This window comes from Colletotrichum spaethianum, assembly GCF_022836535.1.
Source record: "Colletotrichum spaethianum MAFF 239500 DNA, contig10, whole genome shotgun sequence".
Taxonomy (NCBI): domain Eukaryota; kingdom Fungi; phylum Ascomycota; class Sordariomycetes; order Glomerellales; family Glomerellaceae; genus Colletotrichum; species Colletotrichum spaethianum.
Genome location: NW_026054780.1, coordinates 448,003 through 470,223, shown reverse-complemented (window position 1 = coordinate 470,223; position 22,221 = coordinate 448,003). Strand labels below are relative to the sequence as shown.

Sequence of the window (22,221 nt, the reverse complement as noted above, 5' to 3'; positions counted from 1 at the left end):
GCTTTTCATCTTATTGATTGCATTCGGTGCCTCGACAACCTTGAGACGCCAAACTGTACTCGCTTACTTGCTCTCAGCACTCGCCTCATACCGACGTCGATGGTTTAAGCTCTCGAAATGACGACGCATCACCCGAGGAGTTCGGAACCCATAGCCATGGTAGGTAGGTAATCTTGCAATGTTTTGCGGCGCCACAAGCCGATCGATCTAAGTTAACGAGGAACTTTGGCCTGTCAGTATCACATACTAGGCTATCAAGACAGTATGTATTCTCAGGCACCCACACACACACACCTGCACTAGCTTCGCCAGGCCGCCGTCGAACCTGCCAAACAGGATCGATCATGTGAGGCAGCTCTCTCTTAAAAAGAACATCAACTTCCCCAAGGCGGAATAGATGCCGATCAATAAGGCGCGGCAGCCCGCGTGGTAGCCTGCAGCCTCAAGCACTGCACGGCGCATCCGAATATCCTGTCCGTACCCTGCACCAAGAAACCCAAGCGTCCAATCGAATCCGCATTTGTTCGTATTTGATAGACCCGATTTTCTGTCAGCCGAGACCTGTATACGTGGAATACGTTGCACGCGTTGCTTACAAGCCAAGAGAAACAGAATTTAGCCCAATCGCCCCGAATCTGTCCGAGACATCCATGTCGCAATCCAAGACCTAAGTCCCTTCTCACCACCGGTTCCCCCAACTCTTTTTAACACCTCCAAATTCAATCGCACACCGAACCTTGAGCGACACGGAGCGAACAGCAGAAATATAATGCGGGGAGGGGCACCAGGTGGACTTGGCGCCGGTAAGCGGGATGATGTGCTCGCCACGCTGCACCATAGTGCCTACGTATGCCGGCCGAATCCTACCAGCGTGCATATACTGTCTTGGCCTTGTCTACCACCTTGCTCTGTGAGCTTTTCCAGCTTCCGCTCCCTCTCATGTCCGTCTGATGTTTCCATCTTGTTTCGGCCTCCCAAGTTGGTATCCGGTAAAAGTATGTTATCCGTCCCACCGTTTGGATGACGAGCAACTTACTTTCCGTTAGGGTCGTATTTTAAGTAAAGCTAGCCTCACGCCGGCTCGAATCCCTAGCAGGGGAAAAAGAGGAGAGATGCTCATCCCGCATCAGCGCTGGTACGTAACGCTAGCACTGATCCTGGTCAGCGAAATGTCTTGACATACGTCGCTCCCTCCGTCCTTTTGAGCGCGTCGGGGGTTTCAATGCGACATGGTGCCTGTCTCTCATCAGTCCCGCCTTCCAAGGTTGCAGCTGTGTCTCTTCCCACGCAGCCACGCAAACGCTCCTCGGAATCAAGATTCCAGGCGCAACTGGGTGATCTGCAGAGAATACAAGCCCAGCCCCTCTTCGCCCGCGATCCATGGAGCCCGCTCCTCCATCATCTGTCCGTCCACCCGTCAGCCCGTCTCGATCACGGCAAGCCAAGCAGCTTTACAGCACGCAGATGCAGCTTCCCCTCCCCCAGGTTTTTCCCCACATGTTTACTTTATGCCCAGAAACGAACAACAACAACGCCAAAACGTTCAGCCCCTCCATTCCCTATCCGCCAAGCAAGCCCACGGGACGCCTCGCCTCCGCCCGGCCTGACAACTCGCGGTGGAATGACGCATGATGATGCCTAACCAAGAGTTGGATTGACTTAGACTTAGAATGCCTTGCAATTAGACGAGACAAGATAGTCCGAGTCGGCTCCATTCATCTCAACGGGCAAGACTCGCCAACACGTCCGGGTATATGAGGCCTTGTAGCTCCCCTCAATCCAAATGACATGTGAATAGCTGGTGTTCTTGGTCAGGCCCATCAAAAGTTGTCTGGATATCACCGTGGTAGCTCACTTGACTCTGTTTTGCCATTTGTTGTCTTGTCACCTTTTGTTCTCGAGGATCAGCCATACGATGCAGCTCACCCTGACGCTCCTAACGCTCGTCGCAGGAGCTTCGGCCGCGCCACTTAAGGGCATCGACCGCGCGACTATTCAGGATGAATACGACTTCATCATCGCAGGCGGTATGTCGCATCATCTTTATGTTGCGGGCTCATGATGGAAAGACTAACAACCACCCAGGCGGCACGGCCGGCCTCGTCCTCGCAAACCGCCTCTCCGAGTCCGGCAAGCAGCGGGTCCTAGTTCTCGAAGCGGGGCCGAAACCCGAGGTTGTATCGGCCTACAAGCCGCCCGGCGGCAACCAGTTCCTTGCCGGCACCGCCATTGACTGGTCCTTCTACACTACCCCGCAAGAGCATCTCAACGATCGTATCCTCCGCTACCACCGCGGAAGATGCCTCGGCGGCAGCAGTGTGACCAATGGATTATACTACGGCCGCGGCAGCGCCTCCGTGTACGATGACTGGGTCAGGGTCGGCAACCCTGGATGGGGGTGGAAAGATGTCTATCCGCTGTTCGTAAAGGTAACATGCTTCTTCTCTCCTCACCGAGCATGACATTTGCGACGAAGCAGTTGACTAATTAACTCAGGGTACGCACTTCAACCCCCCAGACGACCACGAAGTAAAAGGCTTCGACGTCTCCTACAAGACCCACGACCCCTCCGCCTATGCCGACGGGCCCCTTCAGCTCGGCTTCCAGGGATACGTCCCGCCCTCGGGCGTCGGCTTCATTGAGGCTGCCGCCGAGGCCTTGCAGATCCCCATCGTCAACGACCATAACACGGGCAACAGCACGGGGGTCAAGCAGGGAACTGGCCACCTCGATTCGAAACTTTTGCGCAGTTCCAGCTATGACGGCTACCTCAAGCAGGCCCTCGGCCGCAAGAATCTGGACGTGCTGTACTTCGCACCCGTGTGGAAGATCAACTTTGACAAGTCCGGGGAGAAGCCCCGCGCCGAGGGAGTCGCGTTCATGGACCATCCTACAGGTGTTGTTCATGAGGTCAAGACAAAGAAGGAGGTCATTATCAGCGCGGGTGCTTTCAACTCGCCCCAGTTGTTGATGGTTTCTGTAAGTGTTCGGTGCCTCAGTGTGAGTGCGAGATGAACCTGACCAAAGACGCAGGGAATCGGTCCCTCCGCCCAACTCAAGGAGTTTGCTATCGACCCCGTCCACATCAACGAGAACGTCGGCCAGCAGTACGCCCCCCCTTTTCTATCTTAGGTTTTCCTTTCACTAATCAAACACCAAAGCCTCAATGACCACTCCGTCTTCAGCATTATGGCAACCTCGACCCCTGAGTTCTCCACTTCGGACATGGCCGTGACGTACTCGGCCCTGCGCGAGGCTCAGAACGAATTCTATACGAACATGACGGGCCAGTACTCGGCGCCCTCGGGTATCACGAACGCCTTCCAGAAGCTCTCCGAGGACGAACTTAAGAAGATTGGCGCAGGCGACGTCGTCACCGCGGGGCTCGCGAATCAGTCACACATTGAGTATCTCTTCGAGAGTGTCTTTTACCCCAGCGGCCCCACGCCGTACTACACGCCTCGCAGCAACGAGACGTACATCTCCCTCACGGCGTCGAGCATGGTGGCGCTATCAAGAGGCAACGTCACGCTACGGTCAAACTCTATGGCTGAATTCCCCAAGATCAACCCTAACGTAAGTCCTTCACCACTTCTCTCCTCTCGTGCGTTTCTCTCTACTTCTCCAATGAGAAAACGACTACAAAGGCACAAAGGCTAACGTCCGTACAGTACTATGCCCACCCCGCCGACAGAAAAATCGCCGTCGCCTCCTTCAAGTACCTTCGCAAGATTCTCTCGCACCCGCGCATGTCCCAGTTCACCGTTGGCCCGAACCACGGCGAAGTCTCACCCGGCGCGACGGTAACCGAGGACAACGAGGACGCCATTCTCGCCTACGTCCGCGCCAACACGATCCCCAACTGGCACGCCTCGGGCACGAACCAGATGCTTCCCGAGGCGGACGGCGGCGTCGTGGACCCCAGGCTGCTCGTGTACGGTGTCGATGGGCTACGGGTCGTGGACTGCAGCATCATCCCCGTCCTGCCGGATGTCAACATCGTCGGGTCTGTCTTCATGATTGGGGAGAAGGGTGCTACTATGATCCGGGAGGATTGGGAAGATTATGAATGATCTAACGATGTATATAATGGAGTATTGCCTTTTGTGTTAGCAACATGTTAATAACACCGAAGGGTATCCATCGATACACAACTTGCCGTTCGACGGCGTTGAGATCCATCCATGGCTTATTTGGTCGCTGCTCGTCCTTGAGCTTCAATCTGGTAGTTTGCCATCATCAGCTCTCGCCTGGTCACGCAATGACAGTCAGCATTCTGAGCCGCTATTTACAGAGTTTCAATATCAAACTAACCATACGCTGGGCAATCCTTGTAGCACATTATCGATCCTGCATCTCCACTCTGCCATCTCAACTCTCCTAACTCCCCGCGGATGCTATCCAGCTGATTCAGATTCAGAAGGCAAGAGACAGAGAACCTCCAATTCAATGGTGGCAGACTGAATCAAACCAAACCAGGTTAATGGAGTATCACCAGCACCAGCAGCACCCGCTATACGTCCCATCACACACCACTTGTGTGGAGACCCGTAGTAGCAAATGTAAGCAACAAGATAAAAACAAACAAACAAAAGCATTCGGAGGCCTCCATTATATTGTACTGAGCTCGCTAGTATGATAGTCAGCGGACAATGGAGTTTCAGATAGTTGTGCGGTTCTGTGACCCGTCCATATACCCCATCTGGCCGCTCCGGAACGTGGGGATCGCTCGGGAACATCCATCCCATCCAACAAAATCAGCCCGTGCAAGATCGGAATATCTTGGAAGAGATCCTCCATAAACCGAGCCATAGCCGCCACGTTTCATAAAAGAGACTATGGTAAATGGATGGTGATTGGCGTCGGTGGAGATTTCGGAAGATGCCACGCGACATTTTGTGCCTCATCTTGTTGTATGGGCCCATTAAACACCAACATGAGACAGGTTAGAGAATCGAGCAGGCATCATAAATACGGGGAGAACGATAGTGGTCACGATGAGAATGAATGATGGAAAGTTTGCGAGTTTTTATGAATTCCTTGTTGTATTCTTCAGATCGAGATGCGAGAGCGCCCAATCCATCTAGTACACGATGCCCATGGCAGCCCGTGATCCCACCTCTTTCTCGCCAATGTTAACAATCATCAATCGTACCGAACCAGCTGTCCATATAGAATTCTTTTCATCCACCACAACACAAAATAAAATAAATAGATGCCTATCCCGGTTTGGGTGTAGTTGATCCCCATGTGAATCCCAACGCCTAGTCCCAGATATCAAGCTAGTATGCACAGAAATGGTGTAACGAACATAATGCCCGTAATAATGGCGCTAAAATGAAAGTGGAATAGAGAGCGTGAAAATTAGAGAACCAGCGACTCTAATCTTGCGAGGATTGGCTCCAGGCTGGCTGCGATGCGTTGCACCTTGGCCATGGCCACACAGGCGTTCTGTTCCTCTTCTGAAGCATCAACCAGTTCGTAGCGGGCAAGGACCTTCTCGGTCTCGACGCCACCGAAGATGGCGACGTGGGAGAAGACTTCAGTGTCCAATTCGATAGGGCCCTCAGAAGCAGGAGCAGAAGAGTGGTAAAGGGCGAACTCGGGGTCGTTCTCGAACTCGTCATCGAAGACCTCCTCCTCGACGAGGGCTTGAGACTGGACCTCGGGAGCAAGAACCTTAGGGGCCTCAATGGTGGGAAGCTCAATCTTCTCGTCGTCCGACTCAAACTGCTCACCAACAAAGTTGGAAGACTTGCCAGAGAGAACGTTGGTATCAATGGTGACAGGGACATCAGGAGTCTCGAGAACAGCGAAGACCTGGGGTTGGAAGTTGTAGGCATCGTTATCAATGTTGAGCATGGAGAAATCCATGTTCTGCTCCGGGAGCATGGCCACACCAATCTGTTGCTGCTGGCTCTGGTTGGCGTAGGGGTTGATGTCCTTTGGGATTTGGCGCTGCTCGGTTTGCCTCTCGACCTTGACAGGAGCGGCAGCCTGGGGAGCAGCCTGAGGGTTGGTGCTCAGGTGATCAAGGAAGTTGGAGAAGGAGGGCGAGGCAAGAAGCATACGGGTAAGATCCTGCAGACGCTTGTTCTCATCCTGGAGGGCGCGGTTGTGGGCACGCAGGTCGCCGTTCTCAGAAACCTTGTTGGCAATCTCGGCCTCGAGCTGAGTGATGTACTCTGCAAAATGGTCAGCAAATGGTTCTGTAAAGCTATCGAGCATTGGACTTACCCTTTCTACGAGAGCGGAAGGCGCGAGCGGAAACCTTATTGCGGAGCTGGCGACGCTCCTTGCTGCTAAGCTTCTTGCCCTCCTCGCTGGCCAGAAGTCTCTCATCCTCGTCCATGTCCTCCTCATCCTTCTTGGTTCGGGGAAGGTTCATGAGAGGAGTGGGGCTGTCGCCCTCTTGAGCGGGCTTAGCACGCATCGAGTTGAGGAGCTGAGTGATCTTCTGTTCGACGATGGGGTCGGTGGGTTGCTGGCTCTTGGTGCGCGGCTTGTGACCCATATGCTGCTGGCGCTGCTGCTGCTGCTGGATGATTTGTTGTTGTTGCCTCTGCTGGGCCTGGGCCTTGGCGAGGGCAGCCTGAGAGTGCATGCCAGGCCAGAGTCTGCCGACATTGCTCTGCTGCGACGGGACAACTGGCGACTCCTGACCGGCGATGGCCGAGGGGTTGACAGTGGGGTTGGGGAAGAAGTACTGAGAGTCCGGGGGAGAGTCGAACTCCATGTCCATGTCAAGACCGGCGGAGTTCTGCGAGGGAGAGGTGTTGAAATCGAAAAGGTCGTTCTCGGGGCTCAACCCACCGCCAAGATATTCCATGCCGTAGCCGCTGTTGTAGCCGCTGATATGGGGGTTGATCTCATTCACGGCCAGGGTGCTCGCCAGTGCGCCTGGCACGATGCCGGTCTGCTGCTTGTAGAGGTCGTACTGGTGGCTCGGGCCAGTAAGGGGTTGTGATGCCGAGGGCAGAGTCGGGGTCGCGACAGTGCTCACCGACGGACGGGTGAAGGTGTTCTTTGCGGTAGCGGTAGGAGAGAGCGAGGGAGACTGGTATGACATGTTGTCGTACTCGCTAAAGTCAAGGAGGGCGTCGATGTTATCGACGTTCTGATTCGAGGTCGTCATTGTCGTCGAATGGAAGGGTTCGATCCCTCAGGTATCGAGATATGTATGATGGTGGATTCAGGTCCGCACCAGGTCTATGGCGAACCCGTGTTGCTGTTGGTGATACCCCGAGAATGACAGGGTGGGAGTCTCTTTAATGTGTATCGGTTGGTAGTACGCGACTCGATGGATGAGGCTCGTGACGATGGATGCCAATGCCCGAAGTTGATGTTTTGTTTGGTGGTTTGGTTGTCTGGAGGAGAAGGAAGGAATCGAAGAGGGTTGAAGATGGTGGGTGTTGACGGAGAAAAAAGAGAAAAAGGGAGCAGGAACCAGAAATGGATTTTGGCGGGAGGTTTGGGGGGGGGCTAGGCGATGGATGTATGGGAAGCGTAACAGAAAGGGAGCAGAGCACGGGGATTCCGTTTCTTGAATGATTTGGGTGCCTGGTCCTCGGAGGAGCAGGGGGCAGAAAGGCGGGCCAAGCGGACTCTGGGCGGGCTGAGCAGGGATACTGTTCTCTGGGAAGGAGGGACGCCGAGGGAAGCAAACTAGCAGCCTCTAGCAGACCAGAGCAGGAAGGGGGGAGGGAGGGTGAGGGACGCCAGGAGGGAAAGAGGGACGCGTAAGCCCGGTGGACGACGATACCCGATTGGGACTAGCGCGGGGATATGAGAGAGACGGGGCCGGGTGTCCTTGGCCGATGGGGCCCGAAGAAGGTGCACTGGTGCGTGGTGTGTGTGTGTGTGTTCCTTCCCTCTCACTCTTTTCTGTCCCAGCAGCAGGCGCAGGTAGAGCAGGACTACAGGTGCGACACGGCGGTAGGCAGGAGGTAGATACTGTACAGTAGGTATCCGTAGCGGTAGAGGATGTAGGGACTTTGGAGGGCTGGCGCAATCCACGACCACTAGGCACTAAGTCGTCCCGTACGTACTTTCCTGCTGCAGCGCACACGAAGAAGGTACACGTCTGCGGCCTGAAGATGACGACGCCAGCTGCCCTTTTGGGTCGAGCTGCCCGCTTCGTCGTCGCCTACCCAGGGAAGTGAGGGTCCTTTTGGGTTCTTTTCACGCCGTTGCGGTCACTTTTGGCGCTGTGCAATTCGGCAAGGCCTCGTCACCGGCCAGATAGCGACCGCTTGTTTTGATATGAATTGACGACCTGCCGCCGCCAACGAGTGCAATGGCGCGATGTCGCTGTTTCGAAATGCTACTGTCGAAATGCTGCTGACGACGATGCCCACGACGCCGCTTATTGAAGAGTTTTCCCCCACTCTCCCTCATCTCTTTTGTTTCCTCTCTTTTGATTTGGGTTCGATATACGCAAGCAACAACGACGAGAATGGTAACACTGTAAGCCTGGCGTTTCCTCTATCGAGTTTCTCCGTGAAGAATCAGAAGGAACCTCTTGGCCGAGGCTTGTCGAGATGATTGCTGATGCTGCGGAATCCGGACACGAGTGGGATGCCGACGTGAGCGAATCCCATTCTACCTTAGGTATACGATGGTACAAACGGGCGCTGACCCGAACTGAATTCACTGCCCGACAGAGGCAGGCAGCGGAGAGTTGTGAGCGTGCGGTGCCCTTCGCTCGCTCCCCTGTTCGCTTTCGCTTGCGACGACGAAAATGAAACCCCTCGTACCCGGTACTCGATGACTAGCCCATAGCTACATGTAGACAGATGTACTGATACCGTGAGAAGTGAGATGGGGTGGCTGTTCCAGTTGGCGCGCTCTCCCCTGGACTACTCATTACTTCAGGCGGGGGTTGATTCATGTAAGCACCAAGCTTCCCTCGCTCTTCCCACCATCAACAAATGAGAGCTCGTTGTTTGGGTTGCTCGAAAGAAGGTTGTTTATCCGTGTGCTCAGCCTCAATGACTGAACCCCAAGTGGTTCATGATCGTCAATCTGTCCCAAGCTTCTCTCTCAGCTGCTCGAGGTGGGCTTGGAGTCTGGCGATATGCAAACGGTAGCCCCCAATCCCACACTCTTCGTACAGCCAGAACAGCCTGTAGCACTTCAGCGTTCTCTCGACACCATTCGATACTTCTCAACGCATCGTTTGCTTCCCGTTCCGGACGTCTGTTACCGCCTCTCGGCCTCTCGGCCTTCCCCTAGAAGCACTCGACACACTCTCGACTTCACCTAGAGTCAGGACACTTAGTACGGCAAAGATCTTTGACTTGAGGCTCCCGACCTCTGCCCACATCACGAAAGGGTCCCCTCCGAAAAAGCTCAGCTTAACTTACTCTCGCTTCAAAGAGGGTCGGTGTGGCCATGCGCTGACACAGGACCATTCCGTTCCTGCCGCCGCTTCAACACTTTCAGCTGCCCCCAAAGCCGAAGCAGTGCCCCGTCCGTACTTCTACAGCATTGACGACGGAAGAGAACAAGAAAAACAGAGTTTTGAGCCAGGGAGCCAGACCGAGCAGGGGGATACCTCTTCCTCTCACCCCGGGATGCACAGAGTCAAGCATCTCGTTCGCGGACGGCCTCGGTCATCGAGGCGGCCAGTAGCCAGATCCCCCGTTCAGGGGTTGCCCCGTTCGGTCTGGAAATGCCGCCATTCATTCCTGTGGAGGCCGCAGGAAGATGATGATTTCCGTTCCCTGACCCTGCCGCGATAAGTCATGCACTGCCACCACGAGATATCACTATCGAAGTCATCAAATCACCCGTCAAATTTGGTTCTCTGCTCGTCTTCCGGGCTGTGCCGCCGACACACCTGAGCGAGCCCATAGGAAGAACGTGGGGACAAGAGGTGGCTTAGATGAGCGACTCGGGTATTGTTTATCTGCCATCAACTGTCTAGTAGCCTTTGCTGGCGCCAACATAAACAAACCAACAACACTAAACGGAAACATCGGTAGGGCGAGATTAGACTTTTGGCTCTTTGCTGCTACATCACCAGTTCTGCCGAAGTTCGCACCCACCACTGCGATGCGGAATATTTCAATCGAAAACAGCCGCTCCGCGATTCTGCTCTTGATTAGGCTGATGCATGTTGGAAATTGAGCTTGTAACGGCCCCCAGGGTTGGAGCGGTAACATGTTCCTCGCTATCTCGCCTACCCTTGACGAGGGATTGCGAGTCCAGACCGTGAGCCGTCCGTCCACTTGTGCGCTCCAGCAGCGTGCTCCAGAAAGTCTGTCCGTTCAAGTCTCCAGATGAATTTCAGACCGCAAAACTGGGCCGAAAACTCGACACTGGTGCGGCGATGCTTTGCTGACAAGTTGAGGATGTGAAGCCGACCCCGGCGCCGTGTCGGCATTCTCCCACCATTTTGTCTGCTCCACCAAGTCTGCTCCACCAAGTCTGAGTACAACTAGGTATCTCGGTCTCTGGCGACCTAGGCCATTGATCGGATCAACCCCACCGGTCCCGAACGTCCTCCCACATTCCCGAACAGCCAGTTTTTCGCCTCTTCGCACCCGTGGTGGAAGCAGAAGCCACTTAGCGACCGGGCGCTCAGCCGTCCAGGCGGGGGCTTCCGGGTAAGCTTACATAACTGGCTTGACTCTTCCGCTAGTAGTCCACTTTTATGCCGAGATCAGCATTATAGGAGCCGACGCCCCAGCAAAGTATGAACCATGACGTTGTGACCGTGATCAAAAATAGAAACTGTGCGCCTTGTTTCACATGCGGTACACAAGTCCAGTCTCCGGACCAGAGAGAATTCAGAACGCCAGAACACCAGAACGCCTTGCCAACCCCAGGAGACCCCATTCCCGATTCCCCGGCACACCCTTGCTGGTCCGTCCTTAAAGCCCATTGGGGAACCATCGCCGAGCCATGAAATGCGAAAATATCGATAGGGCTTCCGTGAAATAGGGGTTCATCATCGTGAAGCATCAATCCTATTCCGCGACTGCCACTCAACGGCGAAGAGCCGCGTGATGGCCTGTCCCCATTCCACCCGTTCCACCCATGTCATCAGCCCCTCCACTGATTCTCGCGGGAATGGCATCGGTTTGATCGCCTACATCAGCGCATCACTAGGACATCGAGGAGCGATTTGACAGGCAAATCCGGCAGGGCCAACGCACTTGCATCATAAGTTCTAAAACACCAGCTTCCGGGGTCCAGCTATCGGGACTAAAGACTATGACCCCTACGATTCCCCCCTCATCACGAAGCTGAGCGCCTGAACCCGATCATCCTCAATCTTATCAGAAATGGTATATCCCCTCGAACCCGAAGACAAAGTTTCAAAACAGAGTCTTGCTCTTTCCACTCCAGAACCTCCAAAGACGATGCTTGCCCTTTCCCATATTCATCGGGACCGCTCAATACAGCCCGAGACCGGCTACGTTATCCCACATTCCAACGCTTCGGCATTCTCTGATTCATGTGTTGTTGTTGTTCTAACCGGAGGAAGTATTGAAGCAAGATACTATGGTAAGACATGGTGAGCGTAAGATTAGTGGCTGATGGGTAGCATTCCGTCCCAGGCCCACCATCCGCGGAGGGGCTCAGCTAGGCCAACGCAGCGGAAATATCTGTTCACCACTCGGTTCAATCAATATGCTAGTGGTCCATCTCAGTTCAGGGTTAGCTTCGAAGTCACGCATTTGATGCTTGTCGCAACAGGGTGAGGGCCACTTCCATGGCGCGTGAGCCACTGCAAAATCAATAAAGTCGAACTCTGGTTAAAGCCCATAGGGATGCTTGGCTTTGAGGCTCGATCCTCATTGAGGACGGGAAACAGTGCCACTAGTGTGCCGGAGCTCGCACCGCATGATATGTCACGCTCGGCATTGGGACCGCGGTGACAGTGCCGGTACTCGTTCATTGGCTGCTAAGCGTCTTGGCCGGTAGGCATATGTCAGGAAACGACATCCGACTCATCCAATAACATCATACAAAGCCACACCCGTCGGACGACTTATGTCACGTGATGTGGCAGTGCAGCTTCACTCTGCATCAAAGAGTAGATGATCTTCGCCAGTGTGTTGCCACAAGAAAAAAGCAGGAAATAGTTGGCAGGTTTTAGCAGAGACATTGTAGAGCAAAGTCCACCTATCAGGCTTAGATACCCTGAAGATCAAATGCGACCAAGACGTCCACGACCAGGTTATTCTGATACTTTGCCTGTCGCGCTATTGAGAAGCAAGGTCATCGGCCACACAAGTACAAGCCACAGGTCATAGTGACGAGATGGCGGTCCGCATAGCCACAAGCCATCCACATTGTGGCGCTCGGTCCTCTCATGCGCCACAATAGTTGGGAGTCACATCCGGCCTCTAACATGCCCGCTCGAACGTCTGAACGGGATGAAGAGACGTCAACGGAACCCGTCGGGAGACCTGATGCCCCGAGAGACAACCCCATTCGATCCCGGTCCTTTCCGCGCTGATTCTCCGTCATCCGAACCTCACCTACCTCAGCATCCTTCACACACGCTTGAGAGTTTGCCGAGGGTAAGGGACAGGCTCCCTCATGAGCCACACGTAAAATATGCCTAGCACCATAGGAGGAGTCTGTGCCAAGAGCCGACCTCATGATTCCAGCTCGGATTTCTGATACGAGTGATGCGAATGAATTAGACTTCCCGAGATTTAGTCAGAACATTATGCCGCTGGCACATGCACTTTAAAGCTCGCCACCTCGCAACCAGAGCCATGAGGGAATGGCTCCCTGGCGGTCTGAGGTATACGCCAAAAACCTTGCAGAAGTTCCAGACCAACGGGACGACCTGCTTCCGTCTGAACGGGGGTGCAGAACGAAACACTACTACGTGTGTCGGAATAGTCTTCGGATTGGTTGAGAGACAATACAGTTTGGGTGCGCCGATGGGCTGGCACGGCTGAGTTGGGTCCAAGGAGGTTCGATGAAGGGGGATGAGGCTGGTGAGTTTGGATCGTAGTCATGATTTCTGCCGATGTTGAGCAGCTACCACCGGTAGTTGTGGAATCGTGGTTGTTACTGGGGCACCTCGGTAGAGATGAAGCTGCAAAAACTGTGCGTCACTGCATGTTGAGAAATCTTCGGAGCCCAAGCACTACTCATCCGATAGCCCGGACGTACAACCCTAGTCATTCCTAAGGCTTCAAACAGACTTTCCGGGGATGGTAGCCTTGACTAAGCGGAACAAAGAGCGTAGCAAAGGTCAACGGACAGATCCAGACGGTGATTTTTACTGAATGTCTAGTGATCAGAGGGTTCCCGCAGCCTCGCTCTAGCGCTAATGTCTACCTGCCCTGGCGTCTGGTGGTAGACGAATGACGAGACTTTATTCATATCCTGCAGTTCGCGTGTGATAAATCAGATGGTATGCGATTGAGGTTTGGACGTTGTTTGCGTTGAGGGCGTAGCTCTCTCGATATTATTCTCTCATCCGCTTCCGACCTGACCAAATACCCATTACCTTCAATAGGAAGAATAGAACGAGAGGATTCCTCGCTGTCTTTTCGTCAGTACCATGCAAGTTGAATGAATCAGTTGAAGTTGCCGAGTGCTTTTACCAGATACTTGTACACAATATATCCTTTTGTTATTGAACTCCGAGTATTCATTTTTCCAAGCCCATAGAATTCAGGCAAAGCGTGACTTATTGACACGATTAATTAATGCGACGATTGTAAGGCATACCGCAGTTCCGAAACTATGTACCTCTGCATCTACTTCGTGCTACCAAATCGTCACCCGAGCACCCATGTGGCATCACCGCTCACTAAATAGTGATCTCATTCTTCAGAAGAACGCTGGTGGCGTCAGAGTCCTTTTCGGGCCCTTCATCTTTGACAGCGTCGAAGTTCTCCCAGTCGCTCATACCTTCCCGACAAGACTGGATGTACTGAGGGACCCCACCGACGTATACCAGCTGCTCCTTCTTTTTGCCCGGAATATTGGCGCCGATGTACCACGACGAGTCACATATGCGAAAGAGTGTCGCCTCGTGGATAGCCAGAATGGTTTTCTTCCAGTGTTCCTCGGCCGACTGTCGTGGCTCAATGAATCTTACCTTCTCCTTCCGTAGTTTGGCCAGGAAGTCGGCTATGATCTCGATCTGTTGCTCGATAAACGGGGGCGCGTTGGTCAAAGCCGTAGAAGCTACACCCGTCTTTTGTAAGCTTCTGGTGAATACTGAACAAGGGGGCTTTATAGCGGAAACTTACCTTGTGGCCCATATATCATAAACATGTTAGGACACCCCCGAGCCATGAGGCCTAGATATGTCCAGACGCCGTCCTTCCACCTTTCCTTCAAATCAACGCCGTCTTTGCCACGTAGCCCCATGCTGGTCAATGCACCAGTCATGCTATCATACCCTGTCGCAAGTACGATGATATCATGCTCTCTCTCCCTCCCATTCTCCGTCATGATTCCTCGTGCAGTCCAATCGCGGATCCTTGTCTTCTTCACATCCACTATCTCAACGTTGTCTTGGTCGAGACACTCATAATAGTCCTGCTCCAGACTGCTTCTCTTGGTCGATATAGGAAACGGTTGCTTGTCAGGAACAAGGATGGCTCTCTTCTCCGGATTTCGAATCCTCGCCCGTGTTTTCTTGGCCCAGAAGTCATAAATCAAGTGGTTCGACTCCTCGTCCAACAAAAAGTCTGTGTACTGGCCCGTCTGGAAGTTGAACCCACCCCGTTGCCACAACTCCTCCCACAACGCTTCCCTTTCCTCGGGCGTTGTCTCTGCCGTTGATTTGGGGTTGTAGTCATACGGGATTCCTGGATTGATTTCTCTTGCTGCCGTGAACAAGTGTCCATAGATGGCCTTCAGGGTGCGCTGTTCAAGCTCCGACATCGCACGTTGTTGCATCGGGACCGCTATGTTGATGTTGCGGACGTACACCGTCAACTCTACGCCAGGCTGCTTCGCGATCTCTTGCACGCATTGCACACCCGTCGCTCCGGCCCCAATAATAGCAACTCGTTTATTCCGAAAGTCGATGCCGGATTTAGGCCAGGCTGCAGAGTGCACCACGGTGCCTCTGAAGGACTCTTTGCCGGGGAAATGAGGCTCGTACCGCTTCATCGAGCTGCCGGTCGCCGGGATCAGGAAACGCGACGTAATGGTTCGACCAGTGTTCGTTTTAACGATCCACCTCGCCGTCTCGGTATCAAAATCCGCGCCTACGACGACGGTGTTGTAGCTTACGTCTTTGGAGATGTCGAGGGCTTTGTCGATGTGTCGAAAGTAACTCTTAAGCTCCTCATGTCCAGGGAACCGCTCCGTCCACGTCCAGTCCTTCCAGGCTTCCCTGACAGACAGCTGGTAATAAGGCGCTTCCGAATCAACTCGCGCGCCAGGGTAGCTGTTCCAGTGCCAAACACCTCCAAGTGCAGACCCGGCTTCCACAATGTGCGCCGAGAAGCCCTGCTTGCGCAAGTGGTGAAGCGCGTAGCATCCACTAAAGCCCCCGCCTATAATCAACACTTCGAAGTCCATGTTTGTGTCTGAAGCGCCATTGCTAAGACCTTTGCCATTGAGGCGGCCGTTATCAAGGTGGTCGATGGAGCCCATCGTCGCACAACTCATTTGGGAACCTTGAATGGGCACGGATTGAGTCAGAATCCGACACAAAAGAGTCAGGCAAACGCCAAAAAGTGAGCGAAATGGGAAGTCTCCGACTCAATCTGGGAGATCCGTCGTTTTTAAGGGTTGGTGGACCAGTGGCCAAGAAGATCAGACGGCGGTCTAGTTCCATGGTGAAGAGGGGATGAAGCTGATGTGCGGCATAGTCCCTCGGCATCTCTAGCGGCAAAAAGTCCTCTCTGGAACGTTCGCCCTCGGTTGTTTGTTTGAATTTGGCAACTTACTGAAAACCACTCATTGGTTCGGAGCGATGGGCCATATCTTCTAGCGATTGATGCATCGTACGACGTGTTGGACTGCAGGACGTGGGCTTGAAACGCTTTCTCCCATGCCAGTAACCTTGTGTACGTTGCACCGAGCGGGTCAGATGGACCCCAATCATCGCGGGGAAGAGCGGCGTTATTTCCGAATACGCTTGCTATGCATTTATATTGGCAAGAACCAGTGCCAATGAATGCTTGCGTAGTGGGATGAAGATCAGGCTGTTGACTGTTAGCTGCTTTGGACTGTGTCACAGGGGTGGACAGAAAGTCCCCGGAGACATGTAGTGGCGTATAGAAGGCAACTGAGTAGACATTGGTGTATACCATAGCGAAGTAGCTAATCATAGAAGCCAAAAACCCAAGGCTTGAGTGAGGTGACATTCTTGTCCCTCGGCAGAGCAAACGAGACGTACGCGGGGTCAATAAAGTGGTAGCCAGCACCTTTTGCTTCCTTCCCGAGGGTACTTGATGTGGATACTGTAGATCTCGTTGCACATGAATGATGCAATCGATATCCATAAGAATGCAACAGGGATAGTCGTCGGCCCATAAGTGGACCGGATTTGGGACCGCCTGTTGCGAGCTGGTCCTTGGCCGGCAGGAGATCAAATGATCTAAAACCACTGGCCAGCAATGGTCCGCAGCAAAATCATTCTGTAAAGACATATTGAAGGGCTCTTATCCGCCCAAAACTAGAGTTCAGATAACGCACAGAGCTTAAGGCCGCTACACGTGGCTCTTACGGCTTTCGAATAAGGAGATTGACGACTCAGGCCTGAATTCAACAGTATTTCGGTCTGTTCGGCAGACACCAAACCCAGAACAATAAGAATTGTCATGGAGGACCATACGGATATATTGAGGGTTTCTGTCGAGACGGTAAGTCTGTCGAGAAACTATTCTAGGCTTGGATAGGATCAGGAATACTAATCGAGCTCTCCCTGATAGAAGGCAACTAGTATATGTAGCAAATGGCAGCAGGCAATGATGATCAAGCTTTAATGGCGTGGATCGCCTCATTTGTTTGTCGTCTTGTCGTCACGCAAGTATGCTGATGGTCTTCCGGCGGACCCCCGGCTTTAATGACTTTTGTTACATTGAGGATGACTAGCTGAACTGACTGCTTATACTAAACGGTTGAATTTATATAGAGGTGCCTTTCGGAGAGCTTGCGTTCTTCTGGTCATCGCTTCCCGAATGGTCACCGTTCGGTAGTGCCTGAATCTCGCGGGTTGCGGCGGCCGTCTCGAATTCATCGACAATCATCGAGCCATATTTCGCAAGAGAATCCTTGTCCACCTGAGACATGAAGTCAGTCACCCCATCTGTAAGCACTGAAGCTTTTGTAACGTACCTTGATAACAAGTGCCATAAAGCCGAGAACAACGACAGAGCACACAATCATGACGATCGCGCCCTTCTTCCAATACGGTGACTCATCAGCAGCGTAGAACACGATACCCCAAAATGTGTACAGCGTTGTGGCACCAATATTCATGGCATAAATTGTTACACTTCGAACGGCCTCATCACCGCTACGCTGAAGGATGATGCTTGCCCAGCCGAAGATCAGGGGGTTGACCATATACGAAGAGCCCGAAAGGTAAAATGCAAACATCGTGCCGGCGAATGAGAGGGTTGGGACAAGCAGCATCGCGGCGCAGACGATCTGGATGATGCATACCAGCACAACCATTGGAATGCGGGTGCCGGTAGCATCCATGTGCCAGGCGGCAAGGATGTTGGTCACAATGCCTACCGCTTGAACTCCCAGGGGATATGTGTTGATTTGGCTCTGGGTGAAGTGCTCGGCATAGTATTTGAGCCAGAGGATGAAATTGCCCTGAACTACCCAGGCCTCGAGGGTGGCGCAGATGGGCGACCAGAGCACCAAGATCCAACTGCGTTTCGGTCAGCCGTCTTGCTCGGCAAGAAAGGAGTGACGAAATGGATTACAAGGTAGGCATAAGCACGAGGCGCTTCAGTAAAGAAAAGGGGCTAACGCTGTGCGAGTTTTTGATGACCGGAGGTAATCTTCCGACTGCTAACTTCTTCTCGGAGTCGCTGAGATATCGTGCGCTGGTGTTCTCAGGAATATCGGGGAAATAGAAGAATCCGAATAAAGCGATGGGCAGAGTGATGATGCCATCTGCGAGTTGTCAGTGGTTTTCAGTTTCGAAATCCAATAATGGAGGTCTTACCAATGATGAAGACCCATTGCCAGCCCCCGAGACCAGCCAAACCACCTAGGCCTTTGTAAATGGCGGCCATCATCACACCGGCGAACATGGTGCCAACTTGACCGGAGGCGGTGAAAATAGCAGTGCGCTTCGAAATTTCTTGGGGCTTGTACCATGATCCCATGATGTAAATGGCTCCCGAATAGGTGCTGGCCTCCGCCAATCCAAGAAAGAAGCGGACGACGCAGAGTTGAGCTGTCGTCTTGACGGCCGCACTAACCATGGTCAGGAAAGCCCAAACCAGCACCATACTTGGCAACCAAATTCTTGGGCGGACGATCTGGAGACCAATGATGATGCCATGGGGGATCTGGCCGACGACCATGCTGTGTTGCGTGTCAGAAAAGGGGTCCGTGAAGCAATTTCTCTGTCCAAATCTCACCCCGCAGTAGTCACCGATAAGACTGTGTTGTAATCATGGCCCTTCATATGCAGGGCCTCTCGAAGGCCAGCAACCTAGCGCAAACTTATTAGTTTTTATTTTATTTTAAATTCTATTTTCAAATGAGCATTGTTGACAGGTGGCATTACATATGCGTTAGCAAAAGCGGCACGATCTGTAAAATACAGTTAGCCAGCGGCTCAAGGCCCTTTGCAAGATCCATGCAGCACCTACCCAGGTAGTTGAAGAAATAGCTTAGGCAGCAATAAGTCTGCAGTAGTTAGTTGGACTGAGCCATGTTTATGCATAGTTGAGCTGCGCACCAAGATAAAAAAGTCTGAACGAAACTATTAGTTTGAAGAGGCGCAAACAATTGGGGAGAGTAGCGTGAAGTTGATGGCATACCTATTTTCTGGACAAGTCGCCTTTCTTCTTTTGACTTTGCCTCATCGCCAAGGAAGAAGACTTTCGAAACAAAGACAGTCAGCCAAGGTTTGTGTAGGGGTGACGTGGGATCCTCAATTCATTCAACCTACCTTTGACCTTGTTACCAGCTGAACTGTTTTCGGTCGCCATGTTGTCGGGATACCGAGCCTTTCTTTCGTGACTCTAGGATGTAGCGGAAGAGTTCCCGCTCAGCCTTGAAAGAACTAAAAAGATCTGATAAGAACAATAATGAAGTCGACTTTCAACATTCTTGAATGTCTTTTGACGGGATTATCTATGTGATTCCGAAAGGTTTTCCCTGCAGCTCTGATCAAATAAAACCTTGCATTAAACCGTTCGAGGGTCGTTGTAACCGTTGTACGAGTTAGAATTGTTCCATAGAAGTTGCTGAACCGGCAAAATGGACCTGACGTCTATGTGCAAGCGAAAAATTATCTGTCTCAATCGTAAAAAATTTGGAAATTACGTTGAGGAAGAGAAGGATGCGCGAGAGAGAACCTTGATGTCCTCTTATCCCAGTCATTCTCGCCGGCGGCCCCGTCTCGTCCTTCTGTTCTGTGGTTCAGTCGTGCTAGCGGTCTCCACTGAGTGACATGACAGGACCTCTCTCATCAAATGAAACAATTGGGATTTGAGCGAGAAAGAGGCGGGGGAAGTCTTGGCGCATCTGATAGAGAAACCACTTGCCCGGAAAGTTGGAAGCAAATTGCCGCAGGCCACACCTTCGGCCGCGTGCGCTATCGCTAGTTGCTGGCCTATCCGTCCTCACAATGTATGCATGTGATGAGTATTAGTTAGAGAGCACAGTAAGTCTTGCCTGCTAATTTGGCAGCTAGAGCTGTGTTAAGTCTAACGAGGAACCAAAACATAGTCCGAACTGAGCTGGAGTCAATTTAGCCACTCGGCCGGCCCATAAACATCGCTTCAAACTTTTAGGCACGCCGATCGTTTAAATGTTGCTCAAACTGTAACAGAATACTTACGAGTCAATTAGCTCACAAGTGAACTCATCGTGACTGGACTTTAATAGCAATTGCCAATTTATTTATCGGACTGACCTGCCAGGTTGCGCAACTTAAATGGAGTCCACGCACCTAATTCTCTGCAGTCCTGTTCTGTGCTGCAGCAATGGCCTCCTGCTTTTTCTTCTCATAAATGGGTTTAACCTTTCCCTCCAACGCCTCTTTGCAGAAATTCTCGAATGAGTTGCCCATCAAGTCGGGATATAGGTCTTTGCCAATTTGGTAACCTAGGTAGCGGGCGTACTCGGGTATATTGTCCCCTCGGAGACCCCACGACTTCTGATATTGTGTGACCGAGAGCTTATGGATGTTGGCCTTATCGCCTTTGGCCTCTTCCAGCCGACTCTCGATTTCATCCGCCGATAACTAGGCAATAATAATTTCATCAATCGAATTCAAATCCTTTGATAGCTTGCGATAGACTGCGGAAGCTTACGTATTTTCTCTGAATCTTCTCCCCGCTCAATTTTTCGAACAAGTTGTAGACGTCATTCTGAGACCAGAGCTCTGTGTATGCGAAGACTTTGTGGTTCAGGGTGCGAGGATCCGCGACAATGCGCGCGACATACTTGCCTATATCTCTGAGGTCTGTCATTCCGGAAAGCACAGTCCCGTCACCCGCGATCCAGTCTTCAAATGGACTCGCGAATGCGTCAATCTTGCCTGATGGAAGGCGCGGCAGGCTAATTTGATACCACCAGCCGACATCGATGGCTGTGTACGGTAAATACAAGGTCTGAACATGGTTCAACACATCCTCTTTCTGGCCCGTAGATGTTAGTCAATCAATGCTAAGTCATGTATTGAGTGTGTTGCTGCAGTCTTACTTGGTCGCGGAACCATAACATTCCTCTGCTCGGCATCACCGTCCCAAAGAAACAAGGCACAAACCGCGTCACACCTGCTTTCTTGGCGGCATTGGCGAGTGGAATTTGATCTAGCAACCTGTCCGCGACAATGGCCGAGATGACAACATCATGACCTACTAGCTGTTGCGTAATCTCATATTCGGGGCCGCTGAGGTCAGTTGCGAATACTACAACGCCTTTCTCTTTCAGGCTTTCGACTTCGGGCTTCTGGAGCGAACTCGGTCGGATGAGGGCCGTTATTTCCTATCAAGTATTTGTTATTACAGACACGGAATATTCGACGTCTTCAGAGAGCACTAAGGTTGTGGTTCTAACATATTTAAGGTCCGTTGAGGCGAGCAAGCCGTTCACAATGGATGTTCCGGTCTCTCCGGTTGCGCCGACAAGTGCGACCTTCATGGCTGACTTGAGTGGTGTGATAAAATGGAAGCGCAGACCTAAAAGCGTGTAACAGAACTGTTAGACTCGGAATCTGGCAACTGAGTGGTTCACTTGGTATTGATGAGGTCGAATGTGCAGTTTACTTATGCTTCATGCTTTGTAGCCCATCCGTTCCGAGGTATGGCCCCCAGCCCAAACTCAACGAGACCATTCGCCGCCATAAACAAGGATGAGATCATTGCTGGCCCCTTTCCCCATACAGTACTAGGATCGAACATTTAAAGTCCGCAAAAAGCGGGGGCAGTCGTGCGGACTGGCCCACGCTGGTGCAGCGGAGTTTTGCTGTGAGGGAGGGGAAGTGAATCATCCACGCACTCGCGTCAACGCCGGGGCACTTTATGAGTCCGCTCGGTTTCGGCTTCGGTTTCTGGGCAAGATTGAAGACCCTCAACTCTGAGCTTGAGGGATGTATATAGTGACCAGTTCAACACATGCTGACGGGATTTCACAGGGAATGAAGTTGAAATATTAACGAGTGCGTAGGTGAAGCTGAGGATAGTCTGACTGCTTAGGTTCTTGTTGGTCCCCTCTAACCCTCTGGCTTAAAGCCTTAACCGTCCGAGCTCTTGTTCCACCCCCATCGAGTGTTCTTACTAAAATGGTCATTATGCTTGCCGGTCTGCCTTGCGCTCTGTTTTTCTGTACCCAGTAGAGAATTGCTAGAAAGCTCTTTGCATGGCATTTCGATCGGCAAAAAGGGAACTTGGCGCCATTGCGTGGAATCTGCGTTCGGAGCTTCTTCGGGTCGTCACCCTCTAGCCAATAGGTTGAGCTAGGTGATTCTCGCCGCTTTTGCTCACCTTCCACGATAACCAGGGTGAGGCCAGGGTGAGGCCAGGGTGAGGCCAGGGAGAGGCCAGGGAGAGGTTAGGATGAGGTCAAAAAGATGTC

At 52.4% G+C, this 22,221-nt stretch overlaps 5 protein-coding genes across 5 annotated transcripts; 1 reads left to right on the top strand and 4 right to left on the bottom strand.

The window, feature by feature from the left end:
- Positions 1–1,915: 1,915 nt before the first annotated feature.
- ColSpa_04683 (dehydrogenase patE) lies at positions 1,916–4,073 on the top strand (the record flags this gene model as incomplete). Its single annotated transcript, XM_049270895.1, has 6 exons — positions 1,916–2,027; positions 2,086–2,429; positions 2,497–2,979; positions 3,034–3,107; positions 3,162–3,576; positions 3,672–4,073. The coding sequence occupies 6 exons, from the start codon at positions 1,916–1,918 to the stop codon at positions 4,071–4,073; spliced, it is 1,830 nt and encodes a 609-aa protein (XP_049126852.1).
- Positions 4,074–5,364: 1,291 nt separating this feature from the next.
- ColSpa_04682 (BZIP-type transcription factor MBZ1) lies at positions 5,365–7,135 on the bottom strand (the record flags this gene model as incomplete). The annotated part of the gene is made up of 2 exons (XM_049270894.1): positions 5,365–6,185; positions 6,238–7,135. The coding sequence occupies 2 exons, from the start codon at positions 7,133–7,135 to the stop codon at positions 5,365–5,367; spliced, it is 1,719 nt and encodes a 572-aa protein (XP_049126851.1).
- A 6,654-nt stretch (positions 7,136–13,789) lies between these two features.
- ColSpa_04681 (baeyer-Villiger monooxygenase) lies at positions 13,790–15,594 on the bottom strand (the record flags this gene model as incomplete). Its single annotated transcript, XM_049270893.1, has 3 exons — positions 13,790–14,056; positions 14,081–14,202; positions 14,235–15,594. The coding sequence occupies 3 exons, from the start codon at positions 15,592–15,594 to the stop codon at positions 13,790–13,792; spliced, it is 1,749 nt and encodes a 582-aa protein (XP_049126850.1).
- A 1,478-nt stretch (positions 15,595–17,072) lies between these two features.
- On the bottom strand, positions 17,073–18,494 carry ColSpa_04680 (pantothenate transporter liz1; the record flags this gene model as incomplete). Its single annotated transcript, XM_049270892.1, has 4 exons — positions 17,073–17,228; positions 17,284–17,830; positions 17,979–18,078; positions 18,131–18,494. The coding sequence occupies 4 exons, from the start codon at positions 18,492–18,494 to the stop codon at positions 17,073–17,075; spliced, it is 1,167 nt and encodes a 388-aa protein (XP_049126849.1).
- Positions 18,495–20,092: 1,598 nt separating this feature from the next.
- Positions 20,093–21,288, bottom strand: ColSpa_04679 (isoflavone reductase-like protein; the record flags this gene model as incomplete). The annotated part of the gene is made up of 4 exons (XM_049270891.1): positions 20,093–20,386; positions 20,457–20,756; positions 20,848–21,132; positions 21,205–21,288. 4 exons carry the CDS (start codon positions 21,286–21,288, stop codon positions 20,093–20,095), a joined length of 963 nt encoding a protein of 320 aa, XP_049126848.1.
- Between the last annotated feature and the right edge of the window lie 933 nt (positions 21,289–22,221).